The sequence below is a fragment of the Saccopteryx leptura genome, chromosome 9 (genome assembly GCF_036850995.1).
Source record: "Saccopteryx leptura isolate mSacLep1 chromosome 9, mSacLep1_pri_phased_curated, whole genome shotgun sequence".
Lineage (NCBI taxonomy): Eukaryota > Metazoa > Chordata > Mammalia > Chiroptera > Emballonuridae > Saccopteryx > Saccopteryx leptura.
In genome coordinates this window covers 39,080,750-39,108,200 of record NC_089511.1, presented here as the reverse complement: position 1 = coordinate 39,108,200, position 27,451 = coordinate 39,080,750, and the positions used below count along the sequence as shown (strand labels likewise).

Here is a 27,451-nt window from a genome sequence, read left to right as displayed (position 1 = left end):
GGGCCCCCAGCAACTCTGGTGCCAGGCGGTGGCTTCAGCACCCTCCAGAAATCCACAAGACACCTGAGAGAAGCCGTAACAAGATTACAGATACTAGTTGCCACCCCTTTCCAGGTGGCACCAAACTGGAGCTCACGCCTGGTTCTTCCCTACTTGGTGTGCGCTGAAATGAACTGACAGCATTAGAGGTGAAGCATTTGTCCAGAAAAGATGTTCCAAGTCCTAATTCCAGCACCTGCGGTTGTGTTCTTATTAGGATATAGAGTCTTTGCAGGTGTAGTCAAGATGAGGTCATTAGGGTGGCCCCAGTCTGATGCCTGTGTTCAGATAAAAGAGGAAATTTGGACACAGACATACACACAGGGAAGATGATGTGGAGGCACAGGGAGAAAGAATACCATGGGAATCCAGTGGGTCAGTGATGCGTCTGTGAGCCAAGGATGCTGCATACTGCCGGAGCCTGGCAGAGCCGAGAGCAGGAACAGAATGGATGCTCCTCACAGCCCTCCGAAGGAAGCAGCCCTGCCAACACCTGGACCCCAGACTTTTGGCCTCCTGAGCTATGAGAGAATCCGTTTCTGTTGTGAAAGTCACACAGCTGTGGTTTTTATTACAGCCGCCCCAGGACACTCACCCAGAAAGCAGCCTTGCTCTCCCTGATTTGTGGTGGGGTCTAGCCGATCAAGGAGAACTAACCACAGTACCACAAACCCGCGCACCAAATGTGCTCAGTGTTTGTAGAAAAATGGCACATTGGTGCTGTTTGCACTTCCCAGTGGTCTGCTTTTGTGCCCACCCACCCCTTCCTCTCTAAGTGTTTCCAGAGGTTTGATAGCACAGACTCAAGGAGGGGGCACAGGTCCATGGAGCAGGCTGCTAGCTCCGCCTCTTCTGCTTCCCACTTGGGGAGGAGCTCATACCAGGAGGGGACCTGGCCACTGGCTGAGCCCGTGGCTCTGAGGGCTACACTCAGATGAAACCCACCTGTTTCAGCCTACCGTTCCCACCTGGTCATCTGTCCTTTTTCTTGGCTGAGTCCCAGGCTCTGGCTGGGAGGCTGGTCTCCCCAGCTTGCTTCTGACAGTGTGCTGCCAGAGGTGCATTGCTGAGGCTGATTGTGTGAGGGCACCCTTGAGCCCATCAGTCCTGGTTGTCTTTTTGGGAGTTTAAGATCTGTTCCCCAACAGCGGACTGACTGCAGCTGTGTCATGAGGAAGTGCCCTCCATTGCACCAGATTCTGGGGACAGAGACATGCTGTCCCCCATAGATGCCTCAGGACTTGTCAAGGTACACCAGAAGGCAGAGTCCGTGTTGGGGCCGTGGCTGCAGCATGTCAGGCCCTTTGCCTCTTGTGAGAGGTTCTCGGAATCTCTTCATTCAGGAAATAGGAGTGGTGACTTCAGCCTTTCTCCCTTGGGGCTCATGAACCTAAATCAAAATGGCCCCCAAGGTACCACGCGCTATGTCCAAAGGATTGGGGAGGGCACAGCATTGTGTGGCAGGTGTGCTACGCCCCAATGATGAGCTGAAACAGGTAGTCCTGCTGGTTTATTTTATGGTGCCAAAGCCCTGGACACACTTGTATTTCCTGAGAAGACTGGCCTGGAGTCCCAAACCCAGGCTGAGCCAGGCCCACCAGGAGGCTGGTCTGCAGTGGGCCTGCGTGGCTGTGCCCAGCCACACCCTATATGTCCCCCTGCTGCCTGCCGGTGCGCAGAGCTGGTGGCCAGTTCTTGGGTGCCCCGGGATAGTGAAGGGAACCTAGTCTGAGCCAGGGGGGTCCGTGCTCTGGGTGTCTTGCCTTTAGGTGGCTGGTTGCCTATACCTTCCTAGAAGAGAAGGTCGCAGATACCAGGGAACCCAGAGGTGCTTTCTAGGTAGCAAGGGGTGCCTAACATGAAAGGAAAGGGTATGATATCTCATCCAAGGTCTGGGACACTCCAAGGCATAGGCAGAAGGGGGACTGTTTGCTTTGTGCTGAGGAGAAAAGCTGCCAGAGAGTGTCGGTCCCTGTGTTTGTCAGGGTGGAGGGTGCCCTGGCTTCAGGAACTCTCAGCTTAAAGCAGTGGGTCCCTGAGTCTGAGCCCACTTGGTGGGCAGTGGAAACCCGGGGTACCGCTGTGTGGTGGCTCTGGCTGCCCTGTGGATTTGTGGTGGAACCTGGGGAAGGGCCTGGGGGTGTGGCTTTCATCCCAGCTGTGATCTGGGCCCCCCATTCCCACTGGGAAGCCCCGCCGCGTGGATTTTAGATATTTGGCTCCACTTCAGGATGAGGAGGCTGCTGGTGCAGCTGGTTTAGCCTGCACTACGCCTCTGCTGATCCAGATTGCAACGTCTCCACCACACGGAGTTCATGATAATGCCCTCCCCTGGGCAGACTGTCCTGGACACTGTTTTGGAGCGACGGTGTGGCTCATGTTCCCCATATGTTCCATGGGCCCCATGGATCCTGCGTGCCCTGTGTGCTCCATGTGTCTATGTGTCTCATTTTCCCATGTGTCCATGTGTTCTGTGTGTTGTCTGTGGCCCATGTGGCTGTCTGGCCCCATCTGGCTCCATCACTGAGCCATCTCCCTAATGGGTGGGCAACAAGCAAGGACATGATGAGGTCAAGACCTGCTGAGATGCCCTGAAGCCGCCTCCAGGGCTCCTGGGCACTGAGGGCCATGACAGCTAAGTGCCCTGGGCCTGTGGAAGCAGCGCCACCCTGTCCCTCAGGAGGTAGTGGGTGGTGGGCCTGGCCAATGGACAGGAGGTGAACACATACACTGGCACCAGCACTGCTCCAGGGCTTAAGGCCTAACTGAGGACAAGACATACGCCCCCATGGGCAACCCAGAACCACAGCCGCTGCATGTCCAGGCAGCTCTAGGGGAAGAAGGGACAAGGGTCGTGTCCGAGGGCAGGTCTGGCTGGCCCTGGAGGTCAGTACTTAGGATACCAGTGCCAGGGAGGCTCACGAGGAGAGGTGCTGGGTTAGAGGGTGCAGCAGAGATGGGGCAGCAGCAGGGAGGGCATGGTGTAACACCGGTGGCTGTGCCGTGCAGGTCCACATTGGATTCAGATGGTAAAGGAACTGTGGAGCTGGAAAATGGTAGGTCATTCTGTTTATTAGAGTCTCGCAACGGTGGATGAGCAAGCAGGCAGGGAACCCCCCCACATCCTCTCTTTCTTAGGGCTGATGAGCAAACAAGCTGGGGGCAAACCCCTTCTCCAGCAAACAGCAAAAATGTCTCCTCCCAATGGCCACAGGCAATCCACAATCGACAATCTGCCACCCTGAGGACAAGCACCTGCAGCCTTACATAGACTGTACACATGAGGTGCTGCCCCGTGCTCAATCACCAATCGGGCGAAGTACAAGCGAGCAAGCCTAACACAGTTGTTGGCCCAACAGAGGGGAAGCGTCAGCACCGGTGTCTGAAGCCCAGCTGGTCCTAGCACTGCCCGCGCTGGTTCCAGGTCCCCTGAGCTGATGGGGCCTGTCCTTACTCCCTCAGTGAGGCTGGGGAATGTGGTCTTGGGCCTGTGTGCTTGGTGGCCTAGTTGGCAGGGTGGGGCAACAGGGCCTCACTGGGGCCAAGGGCCTGGGTTCCAGCCCTCCAGCCTCCTGCAAGAGCAAACCTCAGCTGCTGCACCACCCTTCCTTTCCTGTCAGCCTGGGGGAGGTTGGGACTGGACCCAGACAGCTCCTCCAGGGCACAGTGCATCACAGGCCTCATTCTGGAAGGCGACAGAAAGGACAGGCTGGCAGGTGGCTTTGCTGCTCCCTGGAACTTGGCATCTCGGCCAGTGGGTTCAAAGATTGGTCAGAGGAAAAGGTGGGGCCAGTCGTTCCTACAGGTGTCGGAGGCCAACTGCTTCTAAAGGGGGTAACTTCAGACAAGTTGCACTCCCTCAAGTGGCCGCTTGTGGAAACTCCTGCTTGCCTTGCCCTGCCACAGCTCTAAGCTCAGGAGACCCACCTTCTCCACAGAGGAATGGTCCAGAACACAGCCTTGCTTTGGTAAGCAGCCTGGTGACAAGCAGGGGAGAGCGAGGCAGGTGCAGGGCTCAGCTCTGATGACCAGCCACCAGAATACTGGCCAGTAGGTGATTCTTGCCAGCTGTAAAAGGCCCATGGTTGGCCCTGGCTGGTTAGCTCAGCAGTAGGGTGTAAGCTTGGTGTGTGGAAGTCCCAGGTTCAATTCCCAGTCAGGGAACATAGGAAATGCAACCATCTGCTTCTCCATCCCTCCCCCTTTTTTCCTTCTCTTTCTCTCCCCCTTCTGCATCCATAGCTTGAATGGTTCGAGCAAGTTGGCCCCAGGTGCTGAGAATGGGTCCGTGGCCTCCACCTCAGGTGCTAAAATAGCTTGGTGGCCAAGCAACAGAGCAGCAGTACCAGATGGGCAGAGCATTGCCTGATACGAAGCTTGCAGGGTGGATCCCAGTCAGGGAGCATGTGGGAACCTGTCTCCCCACCTCTCGTTTTTGGGGTGTTTTTAGACAGAGACAGAATCAGAAAGAGGGACAGATAGGGACAGACAGACAGGGAGGAGCATCAATTCTTCGTTGTGGCACCTTAGTTGTTCATTGATTGCTTTCTCATATGTACCCTGACAGGGGGGCTCCACCCCTTGCTCAAGCCAGCAACCTTGGGCTCAAGCCAGTGACCTTTGGGCTCCAGCCAGCGACCATGGGGTCATGTCTATGATCCCATGCTCAAGCCAAATGAGCCCATGCTCAAGCTGGCCATTTTGAACCTGGGTCCTCCGCGTCCCAGTCTGATGCTTGATCCACTGTGCCACTGCCTGGTCAGACTCCCCACCTCTCACTAAACAATAAATGCCTCATGACCTTCCAGTAGCTGAGTGAGGCTCAGGGACCAAGGTCACACTCATGGGGCCCCAAGCAAGCTATGGTGTAGGGTACTGAGTGCCAAGAGGCAGCAGCAAGAACAGTGGCTGTTGCATAGGGACTGCAGGACTGTGGGGCTTCACTCTCAGCACCCTGAAGACTACCCCAAAGGCCACTACGCCCACCTCTGAATCCCCGAATAGGCCCCACTCTAACTAGCCCCGCAAGGAGTCTGTTGATGTGTCCAGCCAGTCCTCTAGCCTCAGTGAACTGTCTTAGGACCAAAAAGGAGGTGAAAACCCAGCAAACTTTTGCTTGGGGTTGTCACAAGGGACCAGACGCTGTTCAAGAACTTCCCTCTAACAGGCAAAAACTGGCTGGGGAGTGAGGGTCACAGGTTGAGAAACTGTGACCCAGGGAAGCACTGTGCTCACGGGGTGGTCGGACCTGGTCTTCCCAGTGACTGCTGGTGGGTGAGGCCAGTGGGTCCTGGGAGTAGGAGGCAGCATGGCTGCCCCATGGTACTCCTCCTGGCCACCGCGTCCTCTTCACAGGTGACCCTGAAGCCCACTTCACTGAGCTGGAGCTGACTGAGGACAGATACACACTTGTGGCAAAGGTCATGGTGACTCCACACCCGCCCTCTGCTCTTAATATTCACAAAATGAAACCACCAGGCTGCTCTAGATGCTTTGAAACATTTTACTAAAAGACAGCAATAATTTATGCCATGAACTAAAGTACTGACAAGCATTTTCTGGCCCATCCCACCACTGCACAGCCTCCCCACCCCCCTGCCAAGCACTACCACCACTGGCGGTGGCCCTGCCTGAGGCAGGATGTTGTTAGCTTTGCAAAGCGGGCCTGAGGCCAGGACCTGGGGCAGAAGGAGGCCCTAGAACAGCCCAGCAGCCACTGTAAGTGGCTAAGGCATTGGGATTTCTTCCAGGTCGTTATCAAAGGGAAATCACAAACCAACCACAGGACCCCTGGATAAAACCGAGATGACCTGGAACACGGCCACCTCCATCCTGTGCACACAAGGGAAACTCCACGGTTCATTTTGTCTCTAGCATTTGCCCCATCTCTCTTTCCCTCCCCACCTTGATCCCACAACTGTTTGTTTTTTATTTTTTATTTTTAAAAATATAATTTTGTAAATGTTCCATAAAAATACTATTGTTCCTAGTCAAACACAGATATTATAATATGAAGAGTAACTGCTTTGTTTTGCTCTATAAAATGTGAAAAGGTTATCACACTGGATAATATAGAAAAATGCCAGAATTTCTAGGTATCACAAAGCCAGTACCAGGTGCACAGGGGGAAGCATTGCCAGACGCCGGCCGGCGGCCAGCCGGGTATCGCTGGGGCTCCCCCTCTGCACGGAGAGGACACCATGGCTTTGAGAGAGACAGACAGCTGACTGCTCTCAGTCCCAGTGGGCCAGCCCTGAGAGGGCTGCCTGCTTGGCCCGGAGCACCGAAGAAACCAGCCATGCTTGGCCAGGAGCATAGGTGGCCATCCTCTGATGGCAAGGGGACAGTGGTCTCTCCCAGGCGCTGGCAATCTTGAGAACCACCTCTTCTTCTGAAATGATGGAGGCCCCACCTGGCCCACAAGGTGCATTCAAGTGCAGGTGCTGGGCCACAGAGAGCAAGCATGGCCTTATCCCTCCAAGTGGAGGGTTTGGTCCTGGCACCTGGGCTGTGCCTTCAATTCTCAGAAAGAGACAGGGCCAGGGCGGCCTGGAAGGCAGCTTCCTCGTCAATGCTGTAGTCCTAGAAAACAGGAAGTGGAGATGGGCTGGAGACTCAGGGAACCAGAAAGGCGGTCCCAGCTGTGCTAGTGACCTCTCAGGGCCACTTCCTCTGTCCAGACATCCTAAACAAACCAGCAGTATCACTTCCGGTCTCCCCAACCCTCTCAGGACAACTCAGGCCAAGAATGAGGCCCTGCACAGTCATGGGATCAGTGCCATTTAGTGAGAGATCTGTTGGTGGTTTAAGTTAAGCTGCCCACGTGTGGGCTCACTAGATGGCTTCTCCCAGGTTCTCTATGCTGAGGGCTGCACACGACCCCTGCAGCTGCCCAGCGGACACCTTGCCGCAGGCTCCATGGGACGGCGGGCCTGTGGGAGGGGCGGACACTCAGAGAAAGAGCTGTCCTTTGCCTCAGATGTGAGAACTGGGATTCTAAAATGAGTACAGAAGCTAGAGAGCCCCATGTCTCCACCCACAGGGACCCTGGAGGGCAAACAGGAACACGAGTGATTATTCTGCACAGCCCAGGTACCTGGAGGCTGGAGGCTGGCAGGGACAGGGCGACAGGGCCGAGTGGGTAGGGGCTGCACAGGAGGAAGAGGGTCTGCAGGCCTGGGGTAGGCACCAGTGCAACCCGAGCAAGGAGGGAGAGCAAGTTGGAGGTTTTCAAGGTGGTGAAGTCCCTCTGGCTTTTCTCCAAGCACCCTGGGCCAGCCCGTCACCCTCCATGGGGTTCTCCTGGCCGGGCTGGGAGGTGGTGCCCCAGCGACAGTCACCATACCTGTGGCCTTCTCTTCCAGAGAAGTACCCCACCTTCCCCAGTGTGAAGAGAGCTCATGGTGAGGAATCCCAAAGAACCAGGGGGCCCCTCAAACTGCCCAGTGCAGACCCAGAGCCCCCGAGGCCCTTTAGCGGCCAGGTAGACCTGACTGCCAGCAGCACTGGACCTGTTGATGGCTCCCACAGAAATCTGGGGAGACCTCTGTGTTCACTTCTTTTGAATTGTGGGTCTGAGGCTGGTGAAGGGTGGGGGAGGGGGACAGGACACGCACCACAAAAGTGTCATAGGAGAACTTGTGCCGGTGGAGCAAGTGCTGCAGGAAGTTGGCGCTCTTGTAGCTGGGGTCACCCCAGGGCATCGCCGAGCAGATGGGGCACACCTGGAATAGGGGCACTGGAGTGAAACTGAGCCACAGTAATGAGCAAGTCTCCATCCTGGGGTCCCAGCAGGGCACTGTGGGTGGAGAGTGGGGCTCAGGCAGGCGGGCAGTGGGCACTCACCACGCGGTTGGGATCACTGCGGTGGTTGTCCACGCAGTGCTTTACCAGCTCCTGCTGGTCCAGGTTGCGGGCGCCACAGTAAGGGCAGGTGAAGGTGGACCTGTTGGGAACGGCACTGGGGCAGGGAGGGGAGGGGTGAATGGGGGTCTGGCTGGGTACTACCGACCCCTTTCAGCCCAGCCCTACCTTCCCCAGCACAAGCGTGCCCTGCCCTCCCCTGGGCAGTGGGCAGGACGGAAGCCCAGCCAGAGTCTTGAGGACCTTGGCCGCTGTGGGACCCTCTGCCCTGCTCCGCCGCACACCCCACTGTAACTGCTCAGGAGCCTCTCGCTGCCTTGTAAACTCCCAGTCCCTGTCCTTTCCCAACATGCTGGGCCGGAAGGGCAAAGACAGGCCACCAGCCCTAAGAGGAGGTGGCTGTCCAGACATGGCTTTTGTGGGAACAGCACTTCCCTGCTGGGTGGTGATGCATAAGCCCAGCATGGAACCTCTTGGGTTCCCCTTCCTGCAGGGCGGAATAGCACTGCCCCCACCTAGTAATGCAGACTAGGAGCTGCCTCCACAAGGGACAGGGACTCTGAGTGGCCCTGGTTGGGTAGCCTACCTGGGAATAGGCTGGGATGTGGGCACTACGGGGACAAACTTGGGACAGTTGGCCATCTGCTCCTGAACCTTCATGCAGGAGGAAACGTGCACCCTCATCTTGGCCAGTGTCACCTAGGAAGAGAGGCAGGGCAGGGGTCAGGGCAGTTCAGGGCGGGGGTGGGTGTGGGAGGAGAGCCAAAGCCTCAGGCTCCACGGGGCCAGAGAACAACCAGCAAGCAGGCTGGTCCTGCTTCTGCTGTTCACAGCCCAGCAGCGTGGTAAGCAGATTCTGAAGCCCCTCTCAGGGGCCCAGTGTCCCTGCTGGAGAAGAGACACAGAGGGAAGAAGGTACACTTGAAACCCCAGGGTAGGGTCATGCTGCTGAGCTACGCCTAGCTGCTTCAGCTGCGGCCTTGCAGGGGGCTGGTATTGGCTCTCAGCCCCTGGATGGAAGCCCGCCCCTGGAGGGGTGCACACCTCACCCGGGCTCCCTGGGAAGCTGCAGAAGGGCAGAAGTCCCCTGACGGAATAGGAAGTATTTTCAGTCAGGAAAAATGTCCCTCATAACAGGAACCAATGAACCAAATTATTTTAGACAGTTGAACATCTGCCTGGGGTAACAGGAAAACAGCCTGCCAATACCATCTCTATCCCAGGCTGGGGAGCATGGAGTGAAAGGCAGAGCCCCTTTACATGTGAAACTACATGGCCCTGGCCGGTGGCTCAGCTGGATAGAGCCATCGGCTCAGCATAGGGACATCCCTGGTTTGATTCCTAGTCAGGGCACACAGGAGAAATGACCATCTGCTTCTCCTCCCTCTTCTCTCTCTCTTTCCTTCCCACAGCCAGTGGTCTGATCTGTTTGAGCGTGGCCCCAGGTGCTGAGGATAGCTCTGTTGAAGCATATCAGCCTTAGGTGCTAAAAATACTCGAGCACTGGCTCTAGATGGGGTTGCTGGATCAGGGCACTTGCAGGAGTCTGCCTCGCTCTCTCCTCTCCTCTCACCTAAAAAAGAAAAAAAGAGGCCCTGGATGGTTGGCTCACTAGTAGAGTGTTGGCCTAGCGTGTGGATGTCCTTCCTGGGTATGATTCCCAGTCAGGGCACACAGGAGAAGCGACCATCTATTTCTCCATCCCTCCCCCTTCTCTCTCTCTTCTCCTTCCACAGCTATGTCTTGATTGGTTTGAGTGAGTTGGCCTCAGGTGCTGAGGATGGCTCCATGGCCTCTGCCTCAGGCACTAAAAAAATGGCTCTATTGCTGAGCAATGGAGCAGTGGCCCAGATGGGCACAGCATCGCCCCCTAGTGGGCTTGCCGAGTTGATCCTGGTCCGGGCACATGCTGGAGTCTCTCTCTCTGCCTCCCCTCCTCTCACTGAATTAAAAAAAAAAAAAAAAAAGAAACTACAGGAGGACCAAGGGGAGAAATAGGGAAGAGGCTATGTGAGCTTGAAGGAAGCCAGCCCCAGCAGCCTCTCCTTCAGATCCTTAGGGCAGCCCTGGAAATTCAGATCTTTGACCTTTAAGCAAAGCAACCAGGGGTTACTTTTCATTATGGTAAATAGGTAAAACTTGTTAACCAGAGAGATGACAAAGTCTGAAAATGTAAATTCATAATCAGTTCAGTGTACAGATAATGTTTTGTGGAACTGTGCTCCTGAAACTTGTATAATTTGTTAACTAGTGTCACCCCAATAAACTCAATAAAAAGGGGAAAAAATCACTTCCAGCTCTGTCCAACAGGAGGCAGGGCCTCGCCGCCTTGTGGAGAGCAGTGGGTGTATGAAGGTGATGGGGTAGGCTCCAGGGTAGAATGCTTAAGGCGGGCTGGGGTGGGTGACAGATGCCACAAAGCTATGGGCTCCATTCAGCCCAGGGCCCCGGCTATCCTCCACTCCGCTACATCAATGCCTACACTGGGCAGCGACCACTGGAGTGTTAAGGCTGTGTCTGGGGCAGGTTTCAGCTCAGTCTGTGTCTCTGCATTGGCCACAATGCACACAAGTGACCCAGAACCCAGGCCAGGCAGTGGAGTGGATTGGGGTGGGTGGGGATACAACCTTGGACAAGGGGCAGGGCCATCTGGAAGAGCTTGGTCCCCTGGGGGCGGGGCCAAGCAGAGCTCCAGGGTCCTCAACAAGAAAGGGGAGAACCCAGTTCCTCTGCTGGAGGGCGGAACCAGGACCCCAAGAACTCAATCAAAGCTCCTTCCTGGCCCCAGGAACCCCTTGGGGTGGGGTACCTTCTTGTTGCAGCCTCGGCAGGGTGCCTTATAGGATGAGAGCTGCTTCTCCACCTGGGTGGCCTTGTCCACCTTCTTGGGGTCGAAGGGCAGGCGGCACAGCGGGCACAGAGGGGAAGGTACCTGCAGGCACGGCTGGAGGCACTCCCCGCAGAACCTGCAGAGGGCAGGGAACATGGGCCTGAGGTCACAGGCTGGCCTGTTCCAGCACATGCAGGGCAACTCAACTGCTGTTTACTGTGTTTTTGGAGACAGTCACTTCTGAACCTGAGTCACACTGACTCTATGGGCACCATTTGGCTAAAAGGTGACCCCAGGTCCTCTCTCAGCCACGGGCTCTTGGGACCATCTGCTGTATCTTAGAACTGCACAGACCTGCAGTTGTGGCTCTCTAGGATCTGTGCTGGCCCCATGGCCCTGGTCCCAGCAAGAGATCTGACTGTAGTAGGCGACTTGGGCTCAGCCTGCCAGTCTTACCGCCACACAGTGATGATACCTCAGAGGGCTCAGAGAACATGGGAACAGTACAGGGTACCCTGGAGACACACTACCCACTAAGCTCTAGGAAGTAAAATCACTAACGATGGTGGAAGAGGAAACTGCAGGTCTCAGGGGCCTAGGACTAACTGGATGGGGCAGGGCCAATGCTGGCACGTGAGCATCACCAGCCTTGCAACAGTGCCCTCCGCCCCAGCAGAAAGGGCTATTGATAGGGCTGAATGGAGGCACATTGACAGGAGGGACTGTACTCAGGCTCCTGTCTGTCCAGCAATGGTGCACGTGGCCCTGGGCATGCGCCTGGGCATCTGAGACTCCTGCAGCCCTGAGCTCTCGGCACTGTCCCTGCAGATGCCACATCCTGTGTGAGCTGCATGGGCAGAGATTCCTCCCACCCATGCATGCCTAAGCTAGAATTTACAACCACCCCCCGCGCTGCAGAGGAGCATGTTCTTCATTAGAGAGCAAAGCTGGTCAGAGGGGGTGAGAGAAGGTGCTTGTTCACACGACCGCCTCAGTCCAACATAGGACCTGGAAGCGGAGACACCGAAACAGAGCCTCCACAGCCCCAGAAGAGCATGCAATCGGTCCCATCACAGGGGCTAGGCCCAGATGCATGAGGAAGGTGGCAACTCTGAAGACTGTAAGAAATCTGCAAGGAACCAGGGTGTGTACCCCTCTAGTCCCACCTATGTCAAGCAGGCTGGGCCATGATAGGGACAAGAGCTGTAGGGCAGTGGTCGGCAAACCATGGCTCGCGAGCCACATGCGGCTCTTTGGCCCCTTGAGCGCAGCTCTTTGGCCAGCTTAGGAGTACCCTAATTAAGTTAATAACAATGTACCTACCTATATAGTTTAAGTTTATAAAATTTGGCTCTCAAAAGAAATTTCAATCATTGTACTGTTGATATTTGGCTCTGCAGACTAATGAGTTTGCCGACCACTGCTATAGGGGATACAGAGATATACAATAGAATGTTCCTGAGTATACAGAGGACTCAGCTAAGTTAAGGGGTCAGAGTTCCCTTGGCTATCATATTTTCACCTCCTTACAAAAAGGCAAAAGGAAAATCCAGAGTCCCTCCTGCTGCCCAGCCAAGGCCCTCCTTCTACAACAAGGATCAGGAAACTTTATGGCTGAGAGAGCCATGAACGCCACATATTTTAAAATGTAATTCCATGAGAGCCATACAACGACCCGTGTACCTTATGCATTATCCAATAAAAATTTGGTGTTGTCCTGGAGGACAGCTGTGATTGGCTCCAGCTACCTGCAACCCTGAACATGAGCAGTAGGAAATGAATGGATTGTAATACATGAGAATGCTTTATATTTTTAACATTATTATTTTTTTTATTAAAGATTTGTCTGCAGGCCATATGCAGCCATCAAAAAGCCACATCTGGGCCCTGGCCGGTTGGCTCAGCGGTAGAGCGTCGGCCTGGCGTGTAGAAGTCCCGGGTTCGATTCCCAGCCAGGGCACATAGGAGAAGTGCCCATTTGCTTCTCCACACCCCCCCTCCTTCCTCTCTGTCTCTCTCTTCCCCTCCCGCAGCCAAGGCTCCACTGGATCAAAGATGGCACGAGCGCTGGGGATGGCTCCTTGGCCTCTGCCCCAAGCGCTAGAGTGGCTCTGGTCGCGGCAGAGTGACGCCCCAGAGGGGCAGAACATCGCCCCCTGGTGGGCAGAGCGTCGCCCCCTGGTGTGGGCGTGCCGGGTGGATCCCGGTCGGGCGCATGCGGGAGTCTGTCTGACTGTCTCTCCCCGTTTCCAGCTTCAGAAAAATACAAAAAAAAAAAAAAAAAAAAGCCACATCTGGCTCGCGAGCCATGGGTTCCCAACCCCTGTCCTACACGTGAGCCTCTGGTGGTGCTGCCTGGCTGGTCACCGCTCACAGTGCACATGAGGAAAGGCTCAGCTAGGCCTGATGCCTGGCCATCTGAGACTGCCACACTCCCAACAACCCTCGTCCTGCAGAGTGAGGAGGTGTGCTCACCTGTCACACCCTGCACCAAGTGGGGACTCACCAGGCATCATAACAGGCATGCAAAGGAGACACCATGCAACCACCCCCGGTGCTCTAGTGTGGATTCCAGGGCTGTCCCTTTCACCACTCCCAGGATGTGCTTAGCCTAATGCCCTGGGAAGCCTAATGGCCTTCACCCAGTCTCTGGAGGAAAGTGCTGGTTAGATGGTAATGATAAGAAAGCCAAAGAAAAACCGAGTGCTCCCCCAGCACCCGTCACACAGCCCAGTGGAAACAACCCCAAGTCCATCGACAGGTGTTGGACATGCAGATCACCGTCTATCTCTGTGATGGACTACAGTTTAGCCATAAGAGGGAGAGTGTGCTAACAGATTTGATCACTGGAGAAATCCTGAAAATGTCATACTCAATAAAAGAAGCCAATCACAAAGGACCATATAATGTGATTCCATTCATGTCCAGAACAGGCAAACCCAGACAGAAAACAGGGTAGGGGTTGTGAGCTTGTAGGGTATAAAGTTGACCATATAATGTGATTCCATTCATGTCCAGAACAGGCAAACCCAGACAGAAAACAGGGTAGGGGTTGTGAGCTTGTAGGGTATAAAGTTTGACTGCCAATGAGGATGAAGTTTCTTTTTGGGGTGATGAGAATGTACTAATACTGACTGTGGTAATGGTTACCCAACGCTGTGGATATACTATGAAACACTGAATTGTACACTTTAAATAATGGAATAGTATCTCAAAGTTGTAAAAACATGTGCAGAAGGGCCAGGAGCCATCACCACATCATCAGCAGAATTCAGGGTCCAGTGCAGGCCTCTGGAGAAGTAGGTCTCTGAAGAGAGACAGAGAGGGTAGGGTAAAGGGTGCCCTCTGTCTTTCAGCAGGAAGCAGGGGTGCTTTGGGAGTCTCAAGAAGGCACACATAGGCCCCTGCCTGACCCCCAACTTGCCCACCAGTACTGCTTGTCTCCTTGTCACAATCCCCCCAAGGAGCTACAGGCAGAACCAGGTGTCCACATAGTAGCTCAGCTCCTGGCCTAGTTTCCAGCATCACCACCGTGATATGCTGAGAACTACAGCAGACAAACAGTGCTTGCTTCTCCCACAGGAGATTCCTGCCAGCGTTGGGCAATGGGGCTGGTGCTGGGTAGCTTCTCAGCTAAAGGAGGCAGTTGAGGGGTTTGCTCTTCCCATGTCAGGCCTGAAGGCACAACTGTAACAGCCAGACGACCACTGCATGGACTCAGGCTGCAGTGGAACCACTCAGGTGTCTCACTTCCACCCTGGCCTCCTGCACACGCAGGTGCACCAGGACAGGCCAATGTTTCAGAGACCCAGGAAGGCAAGCAGGCTGGGCTGCAGGCACCTGCAGGAAGGCTGACTTCCAAAACCTTTTCAGGCGGTCACCCAGTGGCTCATGTATTGACCCACCTGACTTGGCTCACCTACACACAGATCTGGGTGAGCTGCCTGTGGGCTCAGACCTCCATGGCCTGTGTAAGACCTATGCTTTCAGACAGCCTAACAGGGAGACAAAAACTCCTGGGCCTCTAGGACCCCACCCAGGGAAGCCAGCTCATTGGCCTGGATGCAGCTGGGCAGAGGGCTATAAAGGCTCAGCAATCCCCAGGGTGTGCAGTCACTGCTACAAAAGTGTGAGGTGAGGGTGCAGGCACTGAAGGTGGTGGGGGGAAAGTGGCTAAGAGGCAGGGCGGGCTGAGCTGCCGGAGCTCAAACCTTGGCTTTGCTGTGACACTTGGTAACTTGACTCAGCCTATCTCGTGTTCCCTTGTACAAAAGGAGTAATGACAGTACTTCCCTCACAGGGCATGCAAGGTCTATTCAGAAAATGTCTATTGTTAACATTCTCTACAGTTCCCCTTAAACATGAGCTTTAAAATTTTTCTATGACCTCTGTTCATTAACAAACTGTATGTGGGGATACTTAGATGCAGGAACAGATGTGACAGCAATGATTAGAGGAGATGAAAGACTAAACGCCCCAAACAAACACAGGCCCTCGGGGAGGGTCCATCAGAGGGTTAGAAACAGCCATGAAGCTTCTGTTTCCGGATGCGGTTCACTGCCCAGGAAGTCCCTTGAGTGTGACAGAAAACCAGCTTCCTCTGGGGCCCCTGGGGAGGTTCTGGGAGCTCTTCCACAAGCTCTATTGAAGGGGTTCCTGCTTAAAAGGTCTATAACCCCTCTTTTGACTGGGTGCTAAAGCTGGGGTACCTGTCCCATACAGGGCCACTCTCACCAGCAGAAAATCTATTTTGCGGAAGAAAACTGCTTAGTCAGGTAGCTGTGGAGGGAAATAAACAAACCTCCAGCAAAGTTTTTAAAAGAAAGAGCAAAGCCTTTAAATCTTTGTTCATTTACACACATGCCTTTGCAACAACACCAGGCAAGAAACTTAGCGCAAGCTAGAACTAGAGACAGACACCTAGGAAAACAAGTCAGCAGGGACAGCCAAGGAGCAAGTCTTTTTAAGACAGAAACTGTAGAAGAGGCTCTTGTAAGACTTGCTTTAGAAATAGGAGAGAAATCACATTATGCCAAGAAAAGCATGGAGGGAGGGGCATTTATAAGAGATGTTTCACAATTCTGTGTAGTTCTGTATTCTGGAAACCACATTTTAAGAAAAGATATACTTGGAAAAAACAAGAAGATACGGATGTGTGCCTACCAGCAGACTGGAAACACTGTGGCCCAGGACTGGGTGAGTGTTAGTGCCAAAGGGACATCACCTGAAGCCTAAGAAGGCTTTCTAAAATTAGAAGCCTTACAGTTCTCTCAGTGATGGACTGAAAAAGGCAACACACCTTAAAACTAGTATGTGCTTACAAAAACCAAGTCCTGTTTAGAGGCTGCCCCTGTCAAAATGTCACAAGCAGCATGAAAAAATGAAGTGCAGTGCCCTTCAGGACAAGTCTGCAGTGCTCTCCTGTGCTGCCTGACAGCAGGGAGTATGGAAAAGGAAGCAAAGGCTTCTTTGATCCTGACACTACCCCTGCCACCTCTCTGGGTGATGAGCAGTCAGTCACACACCCACCCAGCAGTTCCAGCTAGCACTATGTATCAAGAGCCTCCTAAATCAGCTATCTTTGTTTGCAAGATGTTCTAGGGCCTCCTACTAGCCTGGGTGCACCTCAGCCCAACCGCTTGGAGTGAAAACCCCACCCCCTCAGCAGCTCTGCTGGCCATCAAGCTGTTTAGCCTCCTTTCACCGCCTTGCTGATTTCACTCATTAGCTGTATTATTCAATCACCTAGTAGAGTCAGAGTGAACACTCTGATCTCAGCTCCCTCCCAATCAGGCTGGCAGTTCCTAAAAGACTTGAGCGCAGCTCTCAGCTGGAGAGAGAGCCACTTCCTCAGGTTTTTGTTCCTCAAACACCCCGCAGGAAACTGATGTGGGACTTGGTGCAGCTGGAAACCCTAGCAAGGTGCTTAGCGACTGGTCCCCCCGAGGGCCGGCCTGCCTGGCTGCTGAGTGATCCAAGAGATCCAAGTTCTCCATCAAAACAAAAGAAAACAGCACCAGACTCCAAACGAGCCCTTCTCCTAACTTTAAGGAACTCCTTTCCTCAGCAGACTAGACAACAGACATCAGGCCCGAAAAAGAGTTGACAGCAAAAACCACAGGCATTTATTTACAACTGCCCACTCCAGTCTCCACGGGATCGAATCCAAGGCACTGGCGCAGAGGTCGCGCCTGCTGCCTTCTGAGTACCCGGGGAGACCTACCGAGGTCGTCAGCAGCCCCGGGGACCCCGGGACCCAGAAACCGGGCAGGGATGCAGGTCGTTCCGCGTGCCTACGGGGTGGTCGAGTCGAGTGCCCGGGGTTGGCAGAGCCTGGGCTAACGAGGATGAAAGAGCCGGGAGGGCAGGACTGGCGCTGCGCAGGGAGCCCCACGCCTCCGCCCCTGAGTCCTCCGCTCGCTGGGCTCCCCGGCTGTGCCGGGCGGCCGGGGGTCTCGGGCTCCTCTCAGCCAGGTGCAGACCCCTCCCCGCGGCGGAGTCCCAGCCCCGCGGCCGCCCGAAGGCCGACGCACTCACGTGTGGCCGCAGCTGCCGATGGCCACAGGCCGGTGGTAGACCTCTAGGCAGATGGGGCAGCTGTACTGCGCCTCCAGGCCGCTGTCGCCGCCCGCGGGCCCGCCCTGCGGCTGCCGCTGCTGAGCCGAGGCCACGAGGCTACGGAACATCGCCATCACGGGGCCAGCCCGCCGCCGCCGCCACAGTCCCGGCCGGCCCGGCCCGGCCCGGCCCGCGCGTCACGGCCGCGACGGCGCCGCGCTGTCGTCTTAGCGCGCCCCCCGCCCCCGCGGCCGGTGAGTCACGGCCGCGACGGCGCTGCGGTGACGTTATCGGAGTGCGCTCCGCTTCTGGCGCGGCCGCCGCAGTCTGTCGCTCAAGCCGTACGGTCATGTGTCAGGTGGGCGAGGAATACGGGGAGACCCCACCCGGCGGGCAGCTGCCGCCGCGGCCTAGGTAAGAGCTGGGTGCCACACCCGTCCCGCGGTTACCCGGCGCCTCCAGCCGGCGGCGAATTCTGCCCTGAGGCCCCGGCCGCGCTTTACCGTCAGTCTCAGGCGCCACTCTCCGGAAAGCCCAGAGACCGCCGAGGCTGAGCTCGAGTCCGAGCCTGGGAGTTCTGGGTGGAGGCCGGACCTCGCTCCGCAGCACCCGGGGAGTGTCTGTCAAGCCTGTAGTGAACACCCCAGAGAGTCGCTCCCTCTGCTCGTTCACACCTCAAATTCTTGCGGTCAGTGGGACGGTTCTGCCGCTGTCCAGGCTTTCCTTACTGGAAGAGGAAGAGGGTTTCCCTGTCCTTGGCACCTACTGGACAGAGCCGTACAGAGCAAGTTGTCTCTCCTTTCAGGTCAGCCCTGGAGAGATTGAGAGGTGGCTTTATGTGCTCCCTGAACTGGCTTTAACAAACTGGAATCCTCCAGGGACCTTGTCTTTTTTTCACGTCGATAGTTTGGATAAGACACAAGCCCTGGCTCATGTGTGTACAACCCTGCACATGATCTCTCTCCTTCACCAGGTTGGAGTAAGAAACAGGAGGTGGTCTTTCTGAAGCTGGGAGGGGTGTTTGTAAACTGTGTTATTGTTTTCTTCCCACTGTCTGAAGCCGTGAGCTGAAGTGCGTGAAGTGCAAGGAAGGCCTGCCCATAGTGGTGATCCGCGCAGGAGATGCCTTCTGCAGGTGAGGTCTGTAGGTGGGTAGGAGACCCTGGCAAACAGTCTTTGCTTGGCAGCCAGCATTGCCTCCATGTTTGTGGTTTTATTTCTTGCATTTAAAACTATGTAATCACTTTAGTTCTGCTTCTAATGTCGCTCCTGGTGACTCTGTGTTGGTGGGGGAAGTATTGGTTTCCTGTGTGGGACCATTCTCCCGCCATTCAGTTGTGGATCAGGTGGCAGCCTTCCTACATCTCTGGGGCCAGGGTCCTTTGGACAGATGCAGAGGTATATTCTCAGAGGGTCCTGGTCACCAGCAAGTTCTGTTTTTTTCTGAAGCATTTTTGTGCCCATCACATTGCCCTGGAGTCATAACTCTTCTATGTCTGATTACTTTCATTAGATTTATAGCTCCATAAAGGCAGGACTGGTCTCTCATTTGATTCCTATTAATTCCTGGGGATTCTGCATACTTTGTTCTACCAAATGAACACTTGTTGAGTGAGTGACTGGCTCGAATCTTTAAATTGGTCTCGGCCTTGGCCGGTTGGCTCAGTGGTACAGCGTTGGCCCGGCGTGTGGATGTCCCATGTTCGATGCCTGGTCAGGGCACACAGGAGAAGTGACCATCTTCTTTTCTACTCCTTTTTCTCCCCCTTCTCTCTCTCTCTTCTCCTCCTGCAGCCATGGTTCGAGTGATTCAAGTGCATCAGCCCTGGGTCCTGAGGATGGCTCCGTGGAGCCTCTGCCTCAGGTGCTAAAAATAGCTCTACTGCGAGCATGACCCCAGATGGGCAGAGCATTGGCACCAGACAGGGATTGCCAGGTGGATCCCGGTAGGGGCACATGTGGGAGTCTCTCTCTCTCTCTCCCCTCCTCTTACTTGAAAAAGAAGAAAATAAATAAATAAATAAATAAATTGTTCTCCAAGAGTATTGGACTCTGCTTTCTAAAATGTTCCAAAAAAGAAATTGAAGGAACTGTGTAAGTTGTTTTCCAAAAACGTTCTCATCCTTGAATATCTTGTGGGAGCACAGTAGACTTAGCATTTGCTTAGTAGAAAGGTGTGTGCCACCAGGAAATACATTTTAGGCAAGGAAGGCACTGCTTTAATCACTTCAAAGCATCTAGAAATGATGATCCCTCCAATCTGCTTGGAGAACTCGCTGATGAGAGGCTGCAGCCTGACCAGGTGGTGGCACAGTGGATAGAGTGTTGGACTGGGACACGGAGGACCCAGGTCCAAAACCCCGGGGTTGCCAGCTTAAGTGTGGGCTTATCTGGCTTGAACAGAGGCTTACCAGCTTGAGTGTGGGGTCATAGACATGACCCCATGGTTGCTGGCTTGAGCCCAAGGTCGCTGGCTTGAGCAGGGTGTCACTCGCTCTGCTGTAGCCTTCCAGTCAAGGCACATATGAGAAAGCAATCACTGAACAGCTAAGGAGCCGCAACGAGGAATTGATGCTTCTCATCTCCCTTCCTGTCTGTCTGTCCCTATCTGTCCCTCACTCTGACTCTGTCTCTGTCAAAAAAAAAAAAAAAAAAAAAAAAGAGGAGAGGCTGCAGCAGCTCTAGGCAAGACCTGCAGGGATCCTTCTGGGCCCAGAGTATCCCCTCCCGTGCTTGCTCAGTTTTGGGAAAAGCTGGGAAGCTGACTTTCTGGTTGTAGGTTTTGGCAATCTAGGTTTTTAGTATGTTCCCTCAATGATTGTGAGGATCAGCACTTGTGGGAAACTCTGGCCTGACCAGGAAGGAGAGTGTGGTTTCAGGAGACTAGTGCTGCAGGGGAGACATGGAGGGAGACAGCCACGGGGTGATTTCTCTGCACCCCCGTGAGCAAGTGAAGTTGAGCATCTGTGTCTGCTTGGGGAACACCACCAAACCCAAACCTTCTGGAAAGTCACTTCCCATGGTTGGTCGCTTGGTGTCTCTAGAGCTCCAGAATTTTGTTCTTAAACACTGAGTTGAGTTACCATCCTCAAAGGACCCGTGGGGTGTTTGGTCATCCACTTAAAAGGAGTTTCTGTTCACTGTTGGGGATTGCTGTGGACACAGGGATGTCTAAGCAGGAAGAAGGAAGCAGACAGTGCACAGTCCCAGGCATGGGGCAGCTGTGTTGGGACAGTGTTGCCCCCCTCTGTTCAAGGTACTGTTTTTCACCCTGATCATGCGCTGGGGTTGCCAAGGTAGCTTTAAAATAAAGATGCCTGGGCCTCATCCAATATACTGTGGCATAGCCAGAGATTCCAACGTGCAGTCAAGGCTGATAACCTCTGACCTAGTGAGCCTGAGAATGGCTGGAAGGTTTATCAAGAACACAGATTCCGCCTGATCAGGTGGTGGCGCAGTGGATAGAGCGTCAGAGTGGGATGCGGAGGACCCAGGTTCGAGACCCCTAGGTTGCCAGCTTGAGCGTGGGCTCATCTGGCTTGAGCAAAAAGCTCACCAGCTTGGACCCAAGGTCACTGGCTAGAGCAAGGGGTTACTCGGTCTGCTGAAGGCTCGTGGTCAGGGCACATATGAGAAAGCAATCAATGAACAAGTAAGGTGTCGCAACGAAAAACTGATGATTGATGCTTCTCATCTCTCTCCGTTCCTGTCTGTCTGTCCCTATCTATCCCTCTCTCTGACTCTCTCCCTGTAAAAAAAAAAAAAAGTAAAATAAATAAATAAATAAAAATGTTAAAAAAAAAAAGAACACAGATTCCTATGACCTGCCTTGGAAGGTCTGGTTTATGGGTTTAGAGAAGAGCCCAGGACTGCATTTGCAGGAGCTTCCCAGGTGTTTCTAGTCCTGGTGGGATCAGAGCACTAGAGAAAGGCCTGTGTGGAGCTTCAGAGCACTGGGACTCTAGCCTGCTCACAGCTTCCCCCTTCACCCCAAGAGGTAGTGCTTCTCTCTATGGGGGTCTCGGAAGGGGTCATCAACTCTGTGTAGGGGAAGGTTGGGGTGGTTGTGTCCTGCACCTGCCTTTGTCCATCTGTTCTACCAGCTGGGCCTTTCTGAGCACCTGCAGGTGGGTAGCACCAGGATCCTGCCCTTCAAACATTGGTTCACACTGGTAAGAATTGCGGGTGTGATACAGATGGGCCTTCCCATGTGGTGTGAGGCTCCTGAAACAGCCGTACCTGATGGGAACCCCTCCACTCTGAGGCCTCTGGACAAGCCTCAGTGTCAAGGTGCTGCTTTTATTTATTTATTTAAAAATTTTTTTTTTTTACAGAGACAGAGAGACAGTGAGAGGGATAGACAGGGACAGACAGACAGGAACGGAGAGATGAGAAGCATCAATCATTAGTTTTTCGTTGCGCATTGTAACACTTTAGTTGTTCATTGACTGCTTTCTCATATGTGCCTTGACCATGGGGCTACAGCGACCGAGTAACCCCTGCTCGAGCCAGTGACCTTGGGTCCAAGCTGGTGAGCTTTTGTTCTAACCAGATGAGCCTGTGCTCAAGTTGGCAACCTCGGGGTCTCGAACCCGGGTTCTCTGCATCCTAGTCCGACGCTCTATCTACTGCGCCACTGCCTGGTCAGGCGCCTTACACATTTTTTTATTTTTCTGAAGTTGGAAATGGGGAGGCAGTCAGACAGACTCCCACATGCACCCTACCGGGATCCACCGGCATGCCCACCAGGGGGCGATGCTCTGCCATCTGGGGTGTTGCTCTGCTGCAACCAGAGCCATTCTAGCGCCTGAGGCAGAGGCCACAGAACCATCCTCAGTGCCCGGGCCAACTTTGCTCCAATGGAGCCTTGGCAGCGGGAGGGGAAGAGAGAGAGAGGAAAGAAAGGGGGAGGGGTAGAGAAGTAGAAGGGTGTTTCTCTTGTGTGCCCTGGCCGGGACTCAAACCCGGGACTCCTGCACACCAGGCTCTACCACTGAGCCATCCGGCCAGGGCTTTAAGATGCTGCTTTTAAAAATGGAAGTTGGCACAAGAAGGAAATGGTAACTGAGCAAGTGTCGGGCTGCCGCCCTGTAGAGGCCATTATTAGCAGCTTTCCTGTTGGCATGGAGGGCGGGCAGCCTGGGCCGTGTGGCTGCAGCCAGTGGTGGTTTGTGTTGCAGGGACTGTTTCAAGGCATTCTATGTCCACAAGTTCAGAGCTGTGCTTGGGAAGAACCGGCTGATCTTTCCAGGAGAGAAGGTAGAGTGTGGGGTGACTCCTCTGTGAGTCCCCAACTGGACAACCAGGCCACCTGGGCCCTGGATCTTCACTCCTGCCACCCTTCCTGCAGGCAGCTTGTCCCACTCCACCTCCCAGCTTCTCCCTCTCCTGCACCTGGCTCTGAGATGGGCACATGTCTGGGGACGGGCACAGTGGTGGGGTGGGCAGGCACGCTCATGTTGGAGATGTGGTGCCTTCCAGTGATGTTCCTTCTCTCCCAGGTGCTCCTGGCATGGTCTGGGGGGCCTTCGTCCAGCTCCATGGTCTGGCAGGTCCTTGAGGTGCGTCTCCATACTGTCCTCCTGGGCCCAGGTCACCGCCCAGCCAAGTTTGAGGGTGGGGGTCTAGCGCCAAAAGGCTCTTGCTTAGAGCTAGAGAGAAAAGCCCTGGAGGATTCTTGAATGTTTATACAAGAGGTGCGCAAACCAGGAGCTGCATCTGTAGTGTGCAGCTATGTCCCAGTTTAGCACTTGGTCTGTTTGCTGTATGTATAAAAGCAGTCATTGGGAAATGGATGTCCCAGAGTGGGGGGTGGGGGAGTGCAGCAGAGCATCATTCAAGGTAGCCCTGAAGCCATGGGCCTCCCCTCGTCCTGGGAGTGTTTGGGACAAGACAAGAAAATAGGAGCAGGTGCCTTGGGAGACAAAAAGTGGCTTGGCCCTGGCAGCTTCCTTGAGAAGTTTAAGAGGAACCAAGAATGAAGGGGCAGGGTGAGGGACGTTGCCAGGTGAAGCTGTGTTAGTGGAGAAGACAGCTTATGTCAAGGTGGGGAGGGAGAAGGGAGGGGTGCAGATGAGAGAGACAGCATGGGGCCTGTGCGCCAGGTGTGTTAGCCCGCCTAGATCACAGTATTGGGGCAGTTATGGCCTCTTGTGATGGCTGGGGCTCCTTGGGGTGGGACACACATGGACCCTTCTGCACTCCCTGTGAGGGGTGTAGACTGAAGGGACTGGGGATGAGGCTGCAGCTGTGGGGGTGGTCTGTACGGGGTCCTGGGAGGTACCCATGGTGTGTACCCACTTTATGCCCTTAAACCTGGTCAGATGATGTCAGAGAGGTTTGTCCAAACCTTGCACTGCTTTTCCTTCTGAGCAGCTATTCCTCCCTTTTATCCTGTTGTCTTCTTTTATGCCGAGCAGCCAGAGGGTCTTGAGTAGGGGGCACGATGGCCATGCAGACCCAGCTGCTTCGTGCGGCATTGCCAGGAGCAGGGATAGACTGGGGAGGGTGGGTGTTACAAGGCACAGTGCACATGCCCACGCAGGGCCAGTTTGAAGTCAGTTGGGCTGTACAACTTCCCCATGCAGTGTCCACTACAAGTGGGGGTCATTGTCCCTCCCTGATGGGTGCCCAGTCCAGACGGAGAATGTTCTTTATAGGGAAAGTGTCCTGTGGCTTCCGGCCATGGGGCTGAGGCCCGGTCCCTTTCCCCCTCCAGGGCCTGAGCCGAGATTCTGCCAAAAGACTGCGTTTTGTGCCAGGGGTTGTCTACATTGATGGTACGTGTGGCCGTTTCTCCTCCTGGGCACCTTGGAACAGCTGGCACTGTGTCCATGCTGAGGTCCTGGTGGGGGCGTTTCTCTGGAGACTGCCCATGTCCAACAGCGGATGGCACTGTTATTGTCATAGGTCAGACCCTCAGAGAGTCAGGCAGGAGCGTTGCCTGGCCTCTGCGGGTTCTAGGGCACTGAGTGAGACAGGCAAGTTCAGTGCCCAGGGGGTTGGATGCTAACCTGCTCCACCCCTCCCCACGCCACCCCACCCCTCAGCCACTCCAGAGAACCCACTGGCCATTCTGAAAATGCTTTTCCCAGGAGATCTGCAACCTGTGGTTTCTACAGAAGCCACTGCCCTGCAGAGCACAGCCTTGAGGGATTTTGCACGTGTTGTTCGTGCCCTGCTAGCCTGGGGCTCTTCTCCTGTAAGCCCGACTGCTTTCTGCCTGCCTGTTTTAGAGGGAGCAGCCTGTGGACAGAGCCTGGAGGACAGAGCCAGAACCCTAGTCGAGGTGAAGCAGATCCTGCAGACGGTTGGCTTCCCCTGGCACATTGTTGCCTTAGAAGAGGTGGGTGAGCCTGCCCCTAAGAAAGGTCTCTGGAGGTGCCCGCTGGGATGTCCACGAGGGGTGCATGCCCACTTGTTGGGACCAGGCTGTGGGCCTCTTGTCTGGGCCCATTCCTCAGTGTGTACAAAGCTGGGCCTGGGCCTCACGTAGCCTCCTCCACTCCGCCCTGCAAGGTGTTCAGCCTGCCACCATCTGTGCTTCGTTGCTTTGCCCAAGAGCCCTCTGATACCAAGGGTGCCTACAAGGCAGCCGTGGGCAGTTTTCTCCAGCAGCAGCATGCACCAGCCCAGGGAGAGGAGCAGCTGAGCCAGCCTGGCACCCAGGACCTCCTGAGCCCTGCTGTGCCACCCACAGCTGCCCAGACCGAGGCTCTGTCTAGACTGTTTGACTCGGTGAAGACACTGACAGCCAAGGAGGAGCTTCTGCAGACCCTGCGGTGAGCCCCTTTCCCCTGCCTCAGGTCCTGGCCCTGCCCCACCTGGGACTGAGACCCCCTCCCTGCTTTGCAGGACCCACTTGCTCCTACACATGGCCAGGGCCCATGGTTACTCCAAAGTGATGACAGGGGACAGCTGCACCCGCCTGGCCATCAAGCTCATGACTAGCCTGGCGCTGGGGAGAGGGGCCTTCCTGGCCTGGGACACGGTACTTGGGGGCAGACTGCCCAGGGGCCCCTCCCACTCTCACCCCGTGGGCCCCTTTACTTGAAACTAGTGTCTGTGAATCAGTTTTGGGGTGTCCCTCACGGAGAGGAGCCTGTAACCCCCAGCACATCCCCCAGGGCTTCTCTGACGAGCGGCATGGTGATGTGGTGGTGGTGCGGCCTATGCGCGACCACACACTGAAGGAGGTGGCCTTCTACAACCGCCTGTTTGCTGTCCCGTCCGTCTTCCTGCCAGCCATTGACACCAAGGTAACCTGCAAGGACAGGGCAAAGGTTGCCAGCACACCTTCAGCAGCCTAAGCTGGGTCGCTGTGTCCACACCAGTCCTCTGGCCATAGTGCTTGCCACCTGGTGCCATAGTGGCGTCCCACTGCCATAGTGGAGGCCCTGTGCCCAGCACCCTTGGAATACATATAGGGCATCCCTTCGAGTTGGATAGGCTGGTGCCCTTGAGGGGGAGGGTGCGGACAAGGAGAGAAAATTGCCAACTGTTGTTGCCCCTGTCCCTGGGAAGGTGAGGTGCCCAGCTAGGAGGTCATGGACATGGGGGAGGGGATGATGGGGGGGGCAGGATGACCTTTGTCAGAGACACTTAAATGTTTTTAACATACTTTAATTTTTAATAATGGCTGTGCTTAGCAACAGGGATACTGTAGAAGTGTGTGCCCTGGGTTGCTCCAGCCCTAACATTGCTCACTCTTGGGATCTGGTGGTGTGGAGAAAGCTGTGGCTCCCACTTTTTGTGGCTCCTTGGCCAGGCCTAGGCGCTGCCCCTCTGCACCAGGGCCACTCCTGCAGCCCTGTCTGATTGTCCCTAGGCCCCCGAAAAGGCCAGCATCCACCGGCTTATGGAAACCTTCTTGTTCAGGCTGCAGGCCCACTTTCCCTCCACAGTCAGCACCGTGTACAGGTGTGTGTTTGTGCCCGTGGAATGGGGGTGGGCACTGAGCTCATGCTGGGGCTTGGGCCAGGGCAATAGTAAGGCCCTGGCCAACCAGTGGTGCCTCTGCTCTGTCCCCACCCTTCCAGGACAAGTGAGAAGCTGGTCAAGGCCCCCAGGGACGGTAGTGCTGGTGGCCCCCCAGACACCCACTGCTTGCTCTGCATGTGTACACTGGACATCGACACTGCTGGTCTGTGCCGCACCTCCGAGGGGTGCTTGGGTGGACAGGGCGGGGTACCAGTGAGTGGCTGTTGGGATTCAGCAGCCCCTGAGGTTCCCTCAGATTATCTCCACTTGCAGATAGTGCCACGGCTTTTGGGGCCCAGACCGCACATCTCTGCCAGACTCAGCCCCCCAGTCCACCAGCTGAGGCACCCACAACACCCTGCTGCTGTACAGGGGCGGGCAGGGCCCAGGGTTGCTGCCAGGGGTCTGGGCCCTGTGGGAGGTGAGTCCCTTCCCTGACCCATCCCACACCATGGCTGGTCCCTTGCAGCTACACAGAGGGGGGTGGTGTGCCCTGGGACCACTTGATCAGGCCCTGTGCTGAGGGGCCAAGACCAGGCACAGAGGTCCAGCTCTCCTCTCACAGGGGAGACATCCGAGCCCGTGTCATTGAGCAGCTGTGCTACGGCTGCCGTGTGAACATGAAGGACTTGGTAAGTGGATGCCCACACTGTGTGGTGGTGAGAGGGGAAGCCCTCCCACTCCTCGGGGTGAGAGGGCAGCTTGACACTGGCTCAGCTTTGTGCCACACAGCCCCTCATCCATGCCAGCTTTCTGTTGCAGCCCTCCCTGGACCTCCTGCCGCCCTACATCCTGGCTGAGGCCCAGTTTCGAAGCCAGAGGTACTGGTTCCTGTTGTGCTGGGAGAGCCCTGGGAGGGGCCCTTCTGGGTGTGAGCGCCTCTGAGCTGACTCCCGCTGTGGCTTCCCCCAGGGCCCGAGTCTTGCAGGAAATGCAGGAGTTTGTGGTGGAGGACCGTGATGATGAGGCACAGGCCAGTGAGGGCTGAGTCTAAGGATGCAAACCTGGGACCACTCTGCCAGCACATCTGCCATGCTGGAGCAGGACAGCAAGGATGGGCGGGTGGCACGTTGTTATCAGTTTGTATAAATAAAAATGTTTTTAATTAAAAAACTCTACAGTACGGCTGGGGAAAGGAGGGCTGGGCCCGTTGGCCCAGGATGCCTAGCCCTGGGCCCAGCA

At 55.2% G+C, this 27,451-nt stretch overlaps 2 protein-coding genes across 4 annotated transcripts; one reads left to right on the top strand and one right to left on the bottom strand.

Annotated features, from left to right (window-relative positions):
• Nucleotides 1–5,524: 5,524 nt before the first annotated feature.
• RNF166 (ring finger protein 166) lies at nucleotides 5,525–17,536 on the bottom strand. Of its 2 annotated transcripts, XM_066349293.1 has the most exons (6): nucleotides 17,270–17,536; nucleotides 10,712–10,868; nucleotides 8,489–8,601; nucleotides 7,885–7,999; nucleotides 7,656–7,763; nucleotides 5,525–6,621 (listed from the first exon to the last, which is right to left on the bottom strand). In XM_066349293.1, the coding sequence occupies exons 1-6, from the start codon at nucleotides 17,422–17,424 to the stop codon at nucleotides 6,556–6,558; spliced, it is 714 nt and encodes a 237-aa protein (XP_066205390.1). In that variant the 5' UTR covers nucleotides 17,425–17,536; the 3' UTR covers nucleotides 5,525–6,555. The 2 variants fall into 2 exon arrangements, with proteins under 2 accessions (XP_066205390.1, XP_066205391.1); XM_066349294.1 differs by lacking the exon at nucleotides 10,712–10,868 and having other exon boundaries at nucleotides 17,270–17,395.
• Nucleotides 17,537–17,547: 11 nt separating this feature from the next.
• On the top strand, nucleotides 17,548–27,314 carry CTU2 (cytosolic thiouridylase subunit 2). Of its 2 annotated transcripts, none has more exons than XM_066349291.1 (15): nucleotides 17,548–17,704; nucleotides 18,351–18,425; nucleotides 22,471–22,549; nucleotides 22,792–22,851; nucleotides 24,009–24,069; nucleotides 24,526–24,635; nucleotides 24,809–25,071; nucleotides 25,145–25,280; nucleotides 25,417–25,548; nucleotides 26,118–26,209; nucleotides 26,329–26,432; nucleotides 26,543–26,690; nucleotides 26,835–26,901; nucleotides 27,019–27,090; nucleotides 27,182–27,314. In XM_066349291.1, the coding sequence occupies exons 1-14, from the start codon at nucleotides 17,640–17,642 to the stop codon at nucleotides 27,067–27,069; spliced, it is 1,443 nt and encodes a 480-aa protein (XP_066205388.1). In that variant the 5' UTR covers nucleotides 17,548–17,639; the 3' UTR covers nucleotides 27,070–27,090; nucleotides 27,182–27,314. The 2 variants fall into 2 exon arrangements, with proteins under 2 accessions (XP_066205388.1, XP_066205389.1); XM_066349292.1 differs by having other exon boundaries at nucleotides 27,032–27,090; nucleotides 27,182–27,301.
• Nucleotides 27,315–27,451: the final 137 nt, after the last annotated feature.